Here is a 17,011-nt window from a genome sequence, read left to right as displayed (position 1 = left end):
GCTGAAGCTTGTGATGACTCATGAAAGTCTGATATGCCATCTGCAAGCTTCATCTGAATCTAGCACGTTTAGAGCCAACATCTCCAAGCAGACAATGCTGGATTCCATAGGCTATGAGCTCGCTCCACCACTGAGACAGATTTGTTTCTTTGCACTGGTCCAAAGATTTATCATCAGACTTAATTACTTTTTTGATTCTCAGATTCCACCCGCGGGGCAAGGTTGGAAGCTGTAGATGTGCAAGGACCCACAAGGCCAGACACTTTTACCATAAGTTCTGAGGAAGCAGTTTTCAGCTTTCACCTGCTTTTTTCGACTGTGGCCTGTATATCCTCCCTCAGGAAACCTCAGTGCCTTTTATCACTTCTTCACAGGTGAAGAAATTGACAAAGTCACACTTATAGTCTCTCCTACAGCTCCGCGGTCCTGGGGCATACTTCTAGGCACCAGGCCTCTCACCAGCCAGGGCTCAGCATGATCCAGATTTCAGTTCTCAGCTGTCTCTCTGTAGCAGTATTCTTTATTCCAGCTTTCAAGCAGACTCATATTCTTGAAAGAGGTTTCCGTCCCATGTCATGAGTGTTATAAAGGGGTTGTGTTGCAGAGCCAGTCTTTTCCTGTGCTCTAGCTAGTGATTGGAAAATCCCTACACCCAAACATGATTTAGTTCCCACATAATTGCCAGCTACTTTTTTAACACTTCTTCTCATAGTTTACTGCATACCTTTTCAGAGTCCCTCAACCAAGATGGCCCCCATCATCCTCCACAAGAAGGAGCTCTGGCATTTTATCCAGTTACTCCTCTGCCACTGTAGAGATGACGATCACTCTTGTTTGTTGGAAATGTTTTCCTTCAAGGTGAGGATGGAGCCACACAGTCTAGAGTGGCTCTGGTAATAATCAGTAGCAGTTCCTGGCTGCCCCATTTGGCATTTCCAAGTCAAAGGAAGAACTTTGAAAGCTGCCCGTGTTTGGCCAGCTGATCGTGACCCCCCTCCCAAATGGCTGGTCCTTACTAAGTAACTGCCTGCTAACCACACTCCTGACTTCCTGCTGCCAGAGGCTAAGCCATTGTCTTCCTGGAGGGGGGTCACTAGCAGGCCAGCAAAAGATATGTACTGCACCTCTACAGTTGTGCTGAGAGGCAAGCCAGTTTATATACCAGTTTATTTACTGGCAGCACAATCCATACCTTCTTAAATGTGATTGTCCATTAAAGTTGTCAAATACGTACTTTCACCATTGAATGGGATCTTTTAAACTAAAAGAGTGACTTTTAGTCCACGCTGTAGCATTTTCCAATTACATTGATGTGAAGTAATAATTTTATTCATGGCTAAGCCCTTTCCTAGAAAATTAAACTTTACTTAATCAGTGGAAACAACTCTTGGGTAAGTGTTCACTTTGCGGCTGACAAAAACACTTTTACCTGCCATGTGCACTTGGTAGTTCCTTTAAACTGCAGTCCAGGCAGGGCACAATGGCATTCTCTGAAGCCATTCACTTTTGTCATATGGGTGGACTAAATATACACTGGAGCCCACATATTGCATTTAACTTTCATACCACTGGTTCCTCAGCATTCCCTGGGAAGTAAAGAATTCAACCATAATAAAGATAACGACTACAACATTGTTAGGGGTAAGATCCTACTCGCAACCCGCCCCCACTTGTGTTGATAGGCAATCATTCAGCAGACATTTTCACTACCGGATATCCCCTCACAGCCACTGGGTCTTTCAACTCTGGATCGTAAAAAGGGTGGAGAATGTAATGGTCTATCTGTCCCAATACCAGCAGGAGAGAGCTGGTTAGATATCAAGATTTACGAGAATACCCCTGGGCAACCAGTAATAGGCTTGCTCTTTGTAAATATATTTTTACAATGAGCACTGAGAGAAGACTGGTATTACCATTTACCTGTTGCTTTCTAGCGTCCCGTGCATGTATAGTTTCTGCCCTGAGGAAGACCTTCACTAATAACATACCTAGGCCCCACAAGAACGTCGAAACTCGTCAGCATACAAAATAAAGAGGCCAGGTGATAGCCATTTTGCAACAAAGAAGAAAGTAATCCATACAATAAGGCAAAGAGAGCATTCATACCTTTAGGGCTATTTGAATGGCCTCTGACCACTAAAGGGCCTTGCAGTATGTTGGTGATTGCAGCACTGAGGGTTAAAATAAGTCTCCCAGCCTAGTGAAACATATAGCCTTCCTTAGGTTACAACGTTAGATACTTCTTGATATAGATTTCTTTATAACATACAGTACCTGTGACTATAGATGTCGGACACTTATAAGAAATGTTATGTTGTTTAATAGCAATGTTGATTTTTGTGTATATGTTTTTTTCTATTGTGCTGTCTGAACTCTGTACAAAATATTTAAGATTTACTTATTGCACACTATTGAATGTATTATGGGTACAAATATTGAAAAATACATTCCATATATAGATATCTTGTTTTTCTCATTTTTTATGAAAGGTGAAAATGTATTCAACATGTAAGCATCAGGCGTCCAAGCGATCAAAGAAAAAGTTCAGCGCATAACAGAAGTCATAAATGACAATTTCAGATACATATAAATTATGTATCTTTTTCTAAAATATCTAATCAGATTTATACTTTTTTGTTTCAATTGATATCAAGAAGGCAGGCCTGGACGCCTGGATGTTGCAGGCTCAGTGTAGCAGCAGATCAGTCGATGTCCTCTCTGGCTGCAGAAGGGACAGAACATGGTTGAGCTAGTGTATACTCAGATCCCTCAGCATAAGGCAGCTGCTGGAAAGACCTCAAGTTCATCACTGGAGTACAATAAAATCACAAAGTGAGTCAGGATAAACCTACTCTCAATGCAAGGGGCTGCCTGTAGGTGCCTTTTAGAAGAGCACTGAGCATAGTCGTAAGGCTGGTAATAGGTCCTCTTGTCTTCCTAGGGATGACTAAAACAATCATCCAGTCAATCCCCGAGAAGCAATGAAAAGACTGTTGTACTCCTGTCAGAAAATTCCCAAATCCCATCCTCTTCTTAAACTGGTAGAATGATGTCACCCACACCCCCTGAGTTTGGAAATCAATGGTGGCCAATCGTCTGCCCTTTCCCCAATTATGAGAAGACCTCAATATAGAACAAGGGCATATGTGAGGCCTACCTAGGGCTCAAGCCAGCTTTGAGATGCGGATTACAGTAAAAAGGCAGACCCTCATTGCTAACCCTGGCTGGCTGCCTAACGTTCATGAAACCAATTGCAATTGTGGTGAGCCTTTTCCAATTTTGCCTGCACTGTATAACTATCTGTCTACAATAGTTTTTTTTATTATGAGTGTCTTAAAGCTTTATGTTTTTATTCTGATGTGCCTGCCATGTATATCTGAATTGCTCTTTATGACTGACGCATGAATTTGATTACACCACAAACACGGTTTTAAGCATGGCTGTCCAAACACTAGTCCACAATTCCACCCACTTCTGAGTAAATTGCACGCAACTCTGAGGTGTTATTTACGGTACACAGACAAAATATCGAGTTTTAAATTTCGATATACAATTATATCGAAGTTTAAATATCGAAGGGACATAATATAGAAGGTAAGTAATATCGACACTCTTAATATCGATATTAGTAATATCGAAGTTTTAAATATCTATGTCAGTAATATCGAAGTAAATAATTTCGATGTTACTAATATCGATTTTTAAATACATTTTGTGTATATTATATTGTATTTATTATGTTTAATAATTTATTTTTAATGTAATTTAATTAAATGTTGTCTTTTAGTACTGTAGCGGGTTGTGGGTTTATAGGGGAATAGGGTGGGAAGTAATTTAATTATGTTAAATTAATTATTAATTAGTAGGAATTATAAATTAATTAATTGAGAATAATTTTTAAATAATTATAATTAATTGAATAATTGATAAATATGTTCTGTAGCGGGTTATGGGTTTATAGGAGAATAGGGTGGGAAGTAATTTAATTATGTTAAATTAATTATTAATTAGTAGGAATTATAAATTAATTAATTGAGAATAATTTTTAAATAATTATAATTAATTGAATAATTGATAAATATGTTCTGTAGCGGGTTATGGGTTTATAGGGGAATAGGGTGGGAAGTAATTTAATTATGTTAAATTAATTATTAATTAGTAGGAATTATTAATTAATTAATTGAGAATTCTTTTTAATTAATTTTAATTAATTGATTAATTGATAAATATGTTCTGTAGCGGGTTATGGGTTAATAGGGGAATAGGGTGGGAAGTAATTTAATTATGTTAAATTAATTATTAATTAGTAGGAATTATTAATTAATTAATTGAGAATTCTTTTTAATTAATTTTAATTAATTGATTAATTGATAAATATGTTCTGTAGCGGGTTATGGGTTTATAGGGGAATAGGGGAATAGGGTGGGAAGTAATTTAATTATGTAGAATTAATTAGTAGGAAGCATACATTAATTGTTATTAATTGGTAAATAATTAAAATTAATTGGTAATTAATTTTAAATAATTCATTAATAGATAAATGTGTTCTGTTGTGGGTTGTGTGTTTATAGGGGAATATGGTGGGAACTAATTTTAATGTAATTAAGTAATAATGAATTATTTTTTATAAGTATGTTATTTCAACCCCTACGCTATCCAACACTTTCCCTACTGTTGCAGTCTCTGGAGTTGGAATAGTAATTTTTACCGCTACGCTATCCAACACTTTCCCTACTGTTGCACTCTCTGGAGTTGGAATAGTAATTGTTACCCCTACGCGATCCAACACTTTCCCTACTGTTGCACTCTCTGGAGTTGGGATTATAATTTTTAATCCTACGCTATCCAACACTTTCCCTACTGTTGCACTCTCTGGAGTTGGAATAGTAATTGTTACCCCTACGCTATCCAACACTTTCCCTACTGTTGCACTCTCTGGAGTTGGAATAGTAATTGTTACCCCTACGCTATCCAACACTTTCCCTACTGTTGCACTCTCTGGAGTTGGAATAGTAATTGTTACCCCTACGCGATCCAACACTTTCCCTACTGTTGCACTCTCTGGAGTTGGAATAGTATTTGTTACCCCTACGCTATCCAACACTTTCCCTACTGTTGCACTCTCTGGAGTTGGAATAGTAATTGTTACCCCTACGCAATCCAACACTTTCCCTACTGTTGCACTCTCTGGAGTTGGAATAGTAATTTTTAATCCTACGCTATCCAAGACTTTCCCTACTGTTGCACTCTCTGGAGTTGGAATAGTAATTGTTACCCCTACGCTATCCAACACTTTCCCTACTGTTGTATTCTCTGGAGTTGGAATAGTAATTGTTACCCCTACGCTATCCAACACTTTCCCTACTGTTGCACTCTCTGGAGTGGGAATAGTAATTGTTACACCTACGCTATCCAACACTTTCCCTACTGTTGCACTCTCTGGAGTGGGAATAGTAATTGTTACCCCTACGCTATCCAACACTTTCTCTACTGTTGCACTCTCTGGAGTTGGAATAGTAATTGTTACCCCTACGCTATCCAACACTTTCCCTACTGTTGCACTCTCTGCAGTGGGAATAGTAATTTTTACTCATACACTATCTAAAATGTATTTAGCTTTTTTATTAGTATTATGTTGTTATTAATTGTTATTTATGTGATTATTTTATATATATAAATGTATTAGTAATTTATTTTTTTTTTATTTTTTTTATAAGTTATGAAAAGAATTAATTTAGAGTTAATATTAATGAAAAATGTATTATGTATTATATATTTATTAATATTAATTTGTATTACATTATGTATTAATTTTAAATATTATAGTACGTTTTTAAATATGTTTATTACATTTATAAGTATTATTTTGTTAATATTAGATTTTTATTTAATAAAAAAAACGATATTTTACAAAAAACTATATTTTTGTCATTCTATATATTTTTTTCGATATATTTGTACTTACCTTGTTAGGGATAGGATTCCTATATTTTTTACTTCGATATTTTTGTTTCGATATTTTTGTATATCGATATTTGTGTTATCGATATTTTGTCAGACATTCGTTATTTACAATGTTATTCTGTTTCCACGTTTAGGGTACCGACCTGACTACATGGTATGTAGGTTCTTCACTTATCATGTTGTGTAGATAGTTATATATGGTCCTGATGAAGTGCTTTGATCTTCCTGATGCTTGGAGCACGAAACATGTTGACCTCTAGAGAGTAGAGCATACACAGCTAGAAACCTTAGATCTAGTTTATTGCAACTCTTTCTGTTTTTACTCAGGCAGTTTACCTCCCAGAATAAATTTTCACTAGCACTAACTGAGCTGTTTTAATTTACCCACCCACATCTACACATACTAGGCCCCTCATCCCCACTGCACCCGTCGGCTGGAACAAAAGATCCCCGCCAAAGAGCCCTGTACTGGGTGCCCGTCAGGTATTGCAGTGCCGACCTGACAAGGGGCAGGCTCATATGATGAAGCATGACACCTAGCTTGCTAGGTGTGTGAGAGCCCTAGTTCCGACAAGGGAAATTCCCCCTCCCTTTTTCCTCCTAGGTGGAATGACCACCGCATGGTGTTATTTCCCCACGGTTACTGACCGTCCTGTATCATTGGAGGACTTTTTCTGAAGTTGCGTAGAGTTAACCACGTATGAGCCGACAGTGAGGTGATGCCCATGTGATTCGATCAGCGCGTACCCCTGGCTGAGGGCCTCTAGATCCTTCACACTTCTGGATTTCTTGTATTCCCGTAATTTTGTATTGGAGGATAAGTCGGATTCAATTAAAGGATATCCCCTTTACAAGAATAATAACCTAGGTGGATCCAATTCTGCTGTGTCCTACACCGAGCAACACCTATTGAAGGCCCTTGGGACGGGAGAGATAATAGCCTGAGATGACATTACGAAATTGGATGTTTCTACATCTTTAAGCCCCGCTGTGCAAGAATTGTTTTTTGGGATTTTTTTGTATTGAAGAAGAAAAATAAGAAATTCTCTACATATATGAAGAATTTATGTTATACCAAAATGATTCCCTCTGTGCCCTGACGAAGGATCTGTGGACTTTTGGTCCTTTTCCGAAACGCGCATCGGCGCTTTCTTTTCCTTCTTTTTCCGTCTGTATATATTGTATATAATAGTGTATATTTGTTTTTAGGTTTCTTTTGATGAACTACCTTGTGTATGAGAGTGGAGTGGTGTTTGATAGGTTGAGTGGAAGCATTGGTTTCTGTATACAGGATTAGATGAGTGTATGTTCCTTTGGGGTTGTGAATATGTCTTCTTTTGGGGCTTATATAAGTCAATGCATTTAATATGAATTTGTTTATGTGTTCTATGATTAATGTCATGAAGAAATTATAAATACATGAGAATATGTTTTTCTAAATAATTTTTGGGATTGGGACAATGATGATTTATACATTGGACAAAGTAATTGAATACTAAAGTAGATACCGGTGAGAGGTCCGTTCTTGTTTCTTGTTTTTCCCTGCCTCCCTCTCCCGGTAATGTATACTTCTCTCAGGGACCCTCGTGTGTTGTTGAGTTATTTCCCCCACCTACACTCTCACGTTATTTACTCAGACCTTGAGGAACTTCATACCCTCTTTGTACATTGCCTAACTTTCATACCATTAGAGGGCAATGACAATTCTGACCATCCCCAGCAGGTCCATTGCTGAACAGGGATATCACCATAGGCTCCCTGGCTTTCCTGGAATAAGGGGGACTAGAGACTGGAACTTCCTAGCCTGGCCCCAGGGGAAGGGAGAAACCAATCTCATCAGGTAGGAGGTCCGTCAAGTAGTCATAAGTAGAAATATTTGTTTATATGATGACCAACTGGCCTTGATGAGCTGCAGGGTTGTGGCTGGGCTCTCTGGTGCTGCAAGCTGAGGATTTGGTCTTCCCAGTAGTTCTCTTATGGCCCACAGACTTTAGGAGATAGCCTAAGAGGGTGGGGAGTGGAGAGAACAGACACAGGTATCTCTGAGCCACACATGGACTAATGCACATGGCAGGTTAGCATGGATATTGCACAAGCCTGCCACAGACTCTAAACTAACCAAGTAAAGACATTCTGCAATAAAACCTGCATTATTTTTCCCTGCCCAAAGGCACAGGTAAACATCCAACGCTGGGTTTAAAATCATAAACTGCAACACTGTCAGTTCACCACCCTGCTCTAATAAATATGGACATCTCCAACATGCCCTGTAGGCCTGGTCAAGGTTCCCTTTGACTGTTTGCAGTACTGGGCTGGGCCCCTAATTTGATTCCACCCCAGGAGATCTCTATGTGGCTCTGGCAAGTAGCCATTGTCACCTGTAATGTTTGTGGTCTCTTCAGGATGACTCGGAGGCCATTTGGGAGCAGGCAGAAGCAGTTGCTGCAATGCTGGCCACCTTAGCCCTTTTGACCTTCATGCAGCTTGCATGAGGTCAGCACACTGGATAAGGCAGGTCCTGCAATAACATGCTGCAATAATATGTGTTAGGGGCAACCCACTGTGTCACTTGGGAGGAGAAGCAGGCAGGCACAGCTAAGTTATGTGCTAGTGAAGCAGGAGCTCTACCCATGCAGAACAGGAGGCAGAGGGCAGGGAACATGACAAGGCAGGAGGATGGGTGGATAAAACTACCAAGGTAAGGCCCAAACTCAATTAAGGTGCTAATCCTAACACCTATTCTGGCTGATGGTCAACACACTATGGAAAGATGATTTTAGACATCTATGGCCACATGCACGAAGCATTTTTGTGGTCAGACACAGCCCGACCAGTCCATCTCCAACCGCAAAAATGCTTTTAAGTATGTACAAAGCACAAATTGCGATTCGGTAGCAGGTTACCAAATCGCAATTTATGTTAGCAATTCAGTATTTGAAAGGGGAATATTTAGAGTGTCCCTTCCAAATACCAAATCTGAATGGGAGGTATGAATGTTTTCTGACCGAAAGGCGGTCGCAAATCATTTGCACTTTGGGTCTGATGTACGTAGGTAATCGTTTGTGATTACCAAATAGCACATTTGTGCGATTCACTATTTGGTAATCGTAAACACCCATGTACAATGTGTGTTTTATACATTTTGTGATACCTGTGGGTCGTAAATAGACTGACCTCATGAATATTAATGAGGTATTTCTTGATTTGAGACCCATTGGGAATCGTAAAAATCCGTGGGACCACTGCCTGCTCTCCATCCCTTCTTTGAAAACATTATCAAAGGGCAAAGGGTCCCTTGGGTGCCTCTTCCCATTTGTGAATGGGTTACCACCAACTTGAAGTTGGTTGTAAATTGCATGCCACTGCGATTCATTATTAGGAAGGGATTCCCTAAACACGCCCCTTCCTAATACTGAATCGCATACACAAATTGCAATTCAACGGCAGGTTCCGAAATGCAATTAACATAACTTAACATGTGTCTTTTTTAAAGCGCATTTTCACCCAAGGGTATCTTGGCACTGAATAATAGATGTTCATTGGTACCCGACTCAATGGTACTCATTTTATCGCCCTCTTAAGGATGAAAGGCTGAGTGTACCAGTCACGATTTGTACCTGTGACTATGAGGTCGAACACAGGCCGCTACAGTGGAAGCATTAGTCGACTAAGCCACCAGACCCAGCTCTAATTGGGCTATTGTACACTTAAAAATGCCTTTTGTGTTTGCAAATCGGGCGATTTGCAAGTGTAAAAAAGATTTGGACATCTGGCCCTTATAACACCAACTCAAAGTTGGTGGTAATCCATTTGAAAATGGGAATTGGAAACAAACATTTTTTAAGAGCAGGCAATGATCCTCAAAAGAAAACTTTTCATTTTTGTTTTTGAAATGCATCCCATTTTTCTTTAAGGAGAAAAAATAGGTTTATTTAAAGCAATCACAGACATGGTGATCGGCTGATTCCAGCACGCAACCATCCCTGTGATTTTTGCAATTCCCAATGGGTAGCAAACTTAGACTTACCTCATTAATATTCATGACCCACTGGGAATCGCAAAAAGTGCAAAACACACTTTAGTACATTAGTGTTTGTGATTACTAAACAGCAGATCGCAAAACATTTGCTATTTGGTAATCACAAACACTAATGTTAGTACATCTGGCCCTTGGTCGACTGGTAAAAAGGGGGAGGGAATTATAGTTATAGGACCAAACTATTCATAAAATGCGTTCATATGGTTTAGGACATTTGAGAAACGTATGCACCATTAACCATTTTTGAGAGTGGTCTTAGCACAGTTCCTGGTCAGCATGTGGGAATTCAGGTAACTGCAGGAAGAGTGTTCAGTAGCACAACATAACAAGCGACAATAACAAACATGCAGCGCAGACATTTCCCCTTCCTGGACTTGCTGCAACCCTAGAGCATTGACACGCTATCGTAGGGTACCAAGGCTACACTTCACAAAGGGTTGTATCTGCACAGCTGTGGATGAAATACATTTGCAGCCTGGGGATAACATTTTCAACAAAGTTCGAGATATATATAACCGTATTAAATATTGCAAACCTATGCTATTGTACTCCATTTACATTCATTTGTTGTGGTAACAAAATTAAATGGCCAGGTTCACAAAATGTGGTGAGAAATCCGTAGGCTTATGCCTACTAGATTATTGTCGATCGTGAAGTTCTCCAAGGATTCCGTACTCCTCATGTTGATCTGCAATAGCTGTATATTCCCAGGAGTACTTTTAGAATTGCTAGCGAATTGCTAATTACTCTCATTTTAACATGCGTAAATAGCACGAGTGTACATTTGCACATTCATGAATGTGCCGCATAAGGTTTGTCCTTGGGTGGAAATGTTTTTCCTCGTGGAGAAATCCTTTCCCTAATTTTGCAGATGCTTCTTCCCTGTTTCTACTACAGCTCAGCATGTACTCCTGTCCTCGCCCCAGGAGTAAATCTCCAATCATATCCAGTGTGAGAATGTGCCTGCCAAAGTTTTTTGAATCCCCACACACAATCCTAGAAAAAACATAACCTGACCTTGGGAGCAGATTTGCTGACGTTCACATTTATACTGTATTGGTGGTTTTGTACATGCGGATACATTTACATTTTGCGAATAGCAAACTAGAGTTTACATTCGTAAATAACTAAATGTATCCACCCATGCTCAATCACATAGACAAACGCAGTGATTTATTATATTACTAGGAAGAGCACTCCAGAGGATGGTACCTATATTGTTGTAGCCTAAGGACACATAATGGTACCGACAACATGGGGACAAGAAGGGTATACCATTGTGATTACAACACGAGTAACATTTCAATCTCCAGACAATCTAACCGGATTGCATGAAGCAACCAACAAATGCTTGTCACAATCTATGTCTTTAAAATCAAGGCATCACCTGATCGTTTCGATGGTAGAGGGCAAACTCTTCTTTTGAGTTTCTCAGCTTCATGTGATTCTCAAAATGCACCAATCTATAGGGCTCTGTGCTTTGCACAAAGGCACTAATCCATCGGGCGGTCTCATCTCCACAGTCTTTACCCTGCACATTATGGCCATGCACCCTGAAAGAAATAATTAGCATAGATGTGTGAATTTAGAGTTTGAAGAATCAGGCATTAGATGCTTGTGTCAAATGTATGTGCATGCTTAGTACACTCAAAAGGAACTGACATGTTGCAATAGTGACTATATTACATCTGACAAAAAATCTTTGTTCCATTCATCCAACATGTCTGAATAAAATACTTACCCACCGAGAGCAGAGTGTCCATCCTGATGACAGTTGTGCTCAATTGAATCTCCAACAACCAATCATTGAGGGTGTGGCACAGTCCCATTGCAAAGTAGCTCACTGGCTGAACAGGACACCAATCTGCAGTGTTGGTGTGGAAGGAGTCCAGAGCCAGAAAAGGTTCTCCAAGAAGAAGTATGGGCAAGGGCATGAGACGAGATAGTAAGCCATGATTTACTCCAGGGGCCATATTACATAAAGTGCCTAGGGGCGCAGCGGGCATTTGCACCCACTTTGTACACCTGAGGCACTTTGGTATTACAAAAGGGCTGCAGACGATTGTGCGGCCCCTTCTGTAATACCGCTGGCGCACATAAAGCGCCAGCGCTATCTTCAAGGGGACATTCCCTCATGACCATGGGGGAATCCCTTTGCCTCTGTGCCCACGCCGCATTTCCAATGAGGTAAAGAAGCCCTCAGGAGGCGCACTGACAGTGCTCCACCTAAAAGATGGCGCACTGTCAGTGCGCTCTCTGGAAGCAGCCCTCTGGATGGGGGAAACGTGGTCCTTTGAACCCCCAGACATCCCCTTGTAGGCGGGTGCAGTCACTGACTGCACTCGCCTGCAAGGGGATCTCTACTCCCCTTTAAAAGTGCAGGCGGGTTGCAGCCTGCAGAGTGAAACACGGAGCGGCTTCAAAGCAGCCCCTCCGTATTTCACGTGAATGCGATGCCCTACTGCAGTACGAGTTCGCTACAAATTCGATATTTGGCATGCCCCAAATTTCTTTGGACATTGAAAGTCCCATATATGTAGAAGTGTCACACAGTTCCTGAGGACCACTTCAAAATCTAGTTTGTGCACCCAAGGTATTCAAAAACGGTAAAGCTGGATATGACAGTATACCATTGTTGCACCTCCAATGGGAATGCATTTATACAGGAGGCAAATTGCTTCATGAAAACTAGCATGGGATGGTATCAGGTCTTTCATCTTTAACAATAACCCCTTCCAACAAAGGGTTAATTTGTGGAAAAGATATATAGACAACATTTTGCGGATATGGATTGGAGACAAGACGGAGTTGGATCGCTTCCACAACTGGCTGACCGAATGTGAAAATGACATCAAATTCACACTACAATCAGATGCAAATGAGATAGCATTCCTTGACATCAAAATATGCTGTGAGAATAAGGAGCTCTACACTACACTGTACCGTAAGCCGTCGGAACGCAACTCCCTCCTGAGGTATAATAGCCAGCACCCACTGGCACTGCGAGACAATATTCCAGTAGGCCAATTTTTGCAGATCAGGAGAAACTTCACCAAAAAGGAAGACTACATGAAAAAATCCGAAGTCCTCAGCACTAGACTACTCTCAAGGGGCTATCTGAAAAGAATGGTAAAATGGGCGAAGAAAAGGGCCTGGTTCAGTCCACGAAAAGACCTGTTGATACCTAAGGACAAGAATGATATAGCACTACTGAGGATAATCTGTGTAACAACCTTCTCGGCGAGGAGCAATGCTATAAAGAAGATTATCAACAAACACTGGAACCTGGTCTTGGAGGACATGAACAGCCAAATCCTCCTATGCATGCCTTCAGGAAAGCGAAGAGCATCAAGGATCATGTGGTCCATTCCTTTTTGGTAACTGAAACCAAATCTACACTTCAATCCATGTGAAACCTACCACTGGTCAAGGGACACCATAAATGTGGCCAGTGCAAAGCCTGTCAAACTACGATTCAGACCAAAAACTTTACCTACAAACAGCAGAAGATTGTCCTACAATCCTTCACTAACTGTAACTCTGTGAACGTTATTTATGCCATCGTCTGCCCCTGCGGTCTACTCTATGTGGGTCAGACACAGCAGAAAATCAAGGCCAGAATATTACAACACCAAAGCAGGATACGATGCTCGGTCCTGGGGGCCCCACTCGTAGAACACTTCTCTGAAACAGGACACAATCCAGACCAGCTTCAGTGGCTGGTTTTAGAGAAAGCCACACTAGGACCAAGAGGAGGGGCCATTGAGTCAATCCTCAACACACGTGAAGCAAAATGGATGATACGTCTGGACACCATCAACAATGGACTCAACGAACTAGAAACAAGTAATGCCCAATTAGCCTGCCTAACCACGGAATGAACAAGTCAGGTCTAATATAGCCAGTTTAACCGTACTTTACGGACTTCAATCTGCGCTTTTTTGAGTAGTACGCCCTTGCACATACATACACCACGGACGAAACCGGCCACGAGGTTATTAACTCTGCCAAAACATTGATTAACAAGGCCAGTTGGTATGCGAATACACAAACTTCCTTTTGATAACCAATGGGGTTTTACCAGTATGTCTTTAGGGGCTAAGAACGTGACATTGTATAAATGCACATATGGGATGCTAGTATATTTACCTGTTGTAAGCAATCGATGTCACCGCAAGTTGCATGCTTGATATAGTCCCTTTTTTTTATACACTCATATTTGCCAAACACACTACATGTCCCAATGCGGACATGCCGCCTGTTGCACAAGTGTATAAATATGGCCCGTTTTTACACAATGTAGTGTCTAATATCCAAGTTTAGACATGCTAATTTGAAATAGTATTAAGACAATATGTATGTGCCACGGTGCCATTATAGAATCACAGTGTGATCTTATCTGACGTGAATTACATCACACTCCACATATTCACGCACTCCAGTCCCGACAGGTGAGTCTTAACATCACACTCCACATATTCACGCACTCCAGTCCCGACAGGTGAGTCTTAACATCACACTCCACATATTCACGCACTCCAGTCCCGACAGGTGAGTCTTAACATCACACTCCACATATTCACGCACTCCAGTCCCGACAGGTGAGTCTGTTTTCAGGCTCTTCTCTAACGGGCATGTAGCTGCTGCACGATCTCGAGCGTCACTGGGCGGCTTGAGCGGTGATGCGCCCTGTGCATAGCGCCAGGAGCTTATAGGAGGCAGGATTGTTCCAGCCAGTTGATCTCATCCAGAGAACATCGAAAAATAATAGGGTGAGTGTTGCTACCCCTTGGACGAAGCGGTCAGTCCCCGTAAATGGCTAAAGATAGACTTTGACTTTCCGCCATGCACCCAGCCCTTCTAATAGCCTGTGCGCCTATCTTCTGAATGCATTCCCATATTGCTCTACGGCGTCCATAAGATGCTTCATCACAATAATGCATGTTCACATTATATGGGACAAAGCGGTCAACTTTTGTCGTTTCTGCAACCCTTTGAATTCCACCGCCCGTTTCTTTTTCCCATGTTGCTTACCGCACACACATTGAATGCTTGCCACTACCCGATTCCCGAATCGGAAGGTTGAGCCGTTCTCGGCGTTAACCATTTTTGAATACTTCTACAAGGCTAGTTTTCCATTTAATCCACCATCCAGTAATGAACAGCCATGAAGCACCGAGCGCCCGCATGTATACACAGCTGCTCGGTTTGTTTTTGATAACACGCATGGTTTTAAGGCATGATTTTATTCCTTTTCACCGATCAGAAGAATGAACGTCTTTTATTTCTTCTAAGGTGTTACTACACGGCATATTTATTGGGTATGCGTGTGTTTGAGAATCGCGCACATGTTATCGCAATACCATACTCTCACAAGTCACTTTTTAATTGTACATCCGCATGTACCGATAACAAGTCGCCTTGCTCCACTCTGTAAACTCGAAATGGAGCTAATTTCATCCATGCACTACCACTATTGATGTACCAAGGCCAAATGGCACTGCTCATTAAGCAAGCATGCACACCATCCCAGATTCAAACCGAGTTCCAGAATCACCAGGGTCATAGCATGTTTGACCTTCGCGTGCTACCTCCGTTTACCCATCGGGTCCTGATTTTCCTCCTCCTCTATCCTCTGTTAGATTTGGTCTGCAGACTCCCTTGATTCATTCAGGATCTCAGAGACTTCAATACCGATTTGTTCCACTTAACCTTTGGATCTATGCCTCACCTAGACTAAACCAGCCACAGTTTCACTAGTAAGTGACTGTCTCTCATAGGTAATTATTCAGTTGCCAGTTACCTCACCATCTAGATAGTTCAGGTGGTTGACAAGCACCTCATTCTTTACAGGTGGTCTCTCACTCCTGCCGTCATAAGCCTGGGAACCACTGTGTCCATTGAACCTCCACCAGCAAATTGTGAGAGGCCCCCATTCATTCACGGTACAAACAGGACAAAGTACACAATGTTTTGGGACGCCTTCAGTTCTTGGACATCTAGCAACAGCGATGAGAGCTGACTTCCTGTTATATTCAGCCTGTTCCAGTGGATAGTGAAGGGTCCATTGGAACAGACTTATTCAGTGAAGGAATCATGTCACATCCGTATTCATGCTAAGTAAGCACTGGGAAACCCTGTTGGGTAGGTACGCACTTTATAAAACCACAATAATAATAATAATAATAATAATATTATTAATAATCTAAGGTGTCTTGTGCAGCAATAGATTTCCCAGTGCTAGTATATTCTGCATGCTGGACTTGTACATGTGTTCTTTACAAGAACTATGTGATATTCCCAGGCAGATATGTTTGAACCAACGGTTAGTGGTGTGTCGATACTAATAAGATATCAAACAAGGTGTCAATCAAAATGCTGTATTTTGGTGTTCTACAGCTGTTTGCCTGACGATGTCATTGAACACAATATTATTCTCACTCATTCACGATATGGATATCACTGGAGAGCTCTAAGGGTAGCAGACTCAAGATCTTAGAGCATACTCTGATCCACCAAGAAGTAATCTATTCTTGAGCGTTGTTTATATTTTTTGCTATGAAAGGAAGATTCCCTAGCATTACAATTCTTAACCCTCCAAAAGTCCAACAGATTGAACTCTTTGATGACATTCTTAAGCGTAGAAAATTTTCTAGGTGGAATATGGTATTTTACTTTAGAAGTCCGGTCTAACTGCTTATTAAGTACCAAATTAAAATTGCCACCAATTATGACTGGAGCAGATGAATTTAGCAAGCTGGCCTCCAGATTTAAAAGGGACCCGAGTTGTCTTCATTTGGCCCACAGTAGACAGCACAAACCATCGGGAACCACAGATTGACAGGGTAGCCACCAGCCACCTCCCTGACTGATCAGTATCTAGTTTCTCCACCTTAATCCCCATATTTCCTCTTATGATCAGTGGTACCCTTCAAGTGCACTCCCTTTGTTTCAAGCATACCACCTCCTGAACCCAACTAAACTTGCTAAAACCCTGTTTACATTCAT

General features: G+C 41.0%; 1 protein-coding gene across 2 annotated transcripts in view; it reads right to left on the bottom strand.

Annotated features, from left to right (window-relative positions):
- The window catches only part of LOC144763842 (mitochondrial amidoxime-reducing component 1-like), a 202,180-nt gene that overhangs the window by 149,400 nt on the left and 35,769 nt on the right, over window positions 1-17,011 (bottom strand). For both annotated transcript variants that reach the window (XM_078649813.1, XM_078649814.1), the window contains exon 3: window positions 11,391-11,556. In XM_078649813.1, coding sequence (XP_078505939.1) covers window positions 11,391-11,556 — 166 coding nt within the window. The remainder of the gene's footprint in view (window positions 1-11,390; window positions 11,557-17,011) is intronic.

This window comes from Lissotriton helveticus, chromosome 6 (genome assembly GCF_964261635.1).
Source record: "Lissotriton helveticus chromosome 6, aLisHel1.1, whole genome shotgun sequence".
Classification (NCBI taxonomy): domain Eukaryota; kingdom Metazoa; phylum Chordata; class Amphibia; order Caudata; family Salamandridae; genus Lissotriton; species Lissotriton helveticus.
Note: the sequence above shows the minus strand (reverse complement) of the source record. Positions and strands in the feature narration are given on the sequence as shown.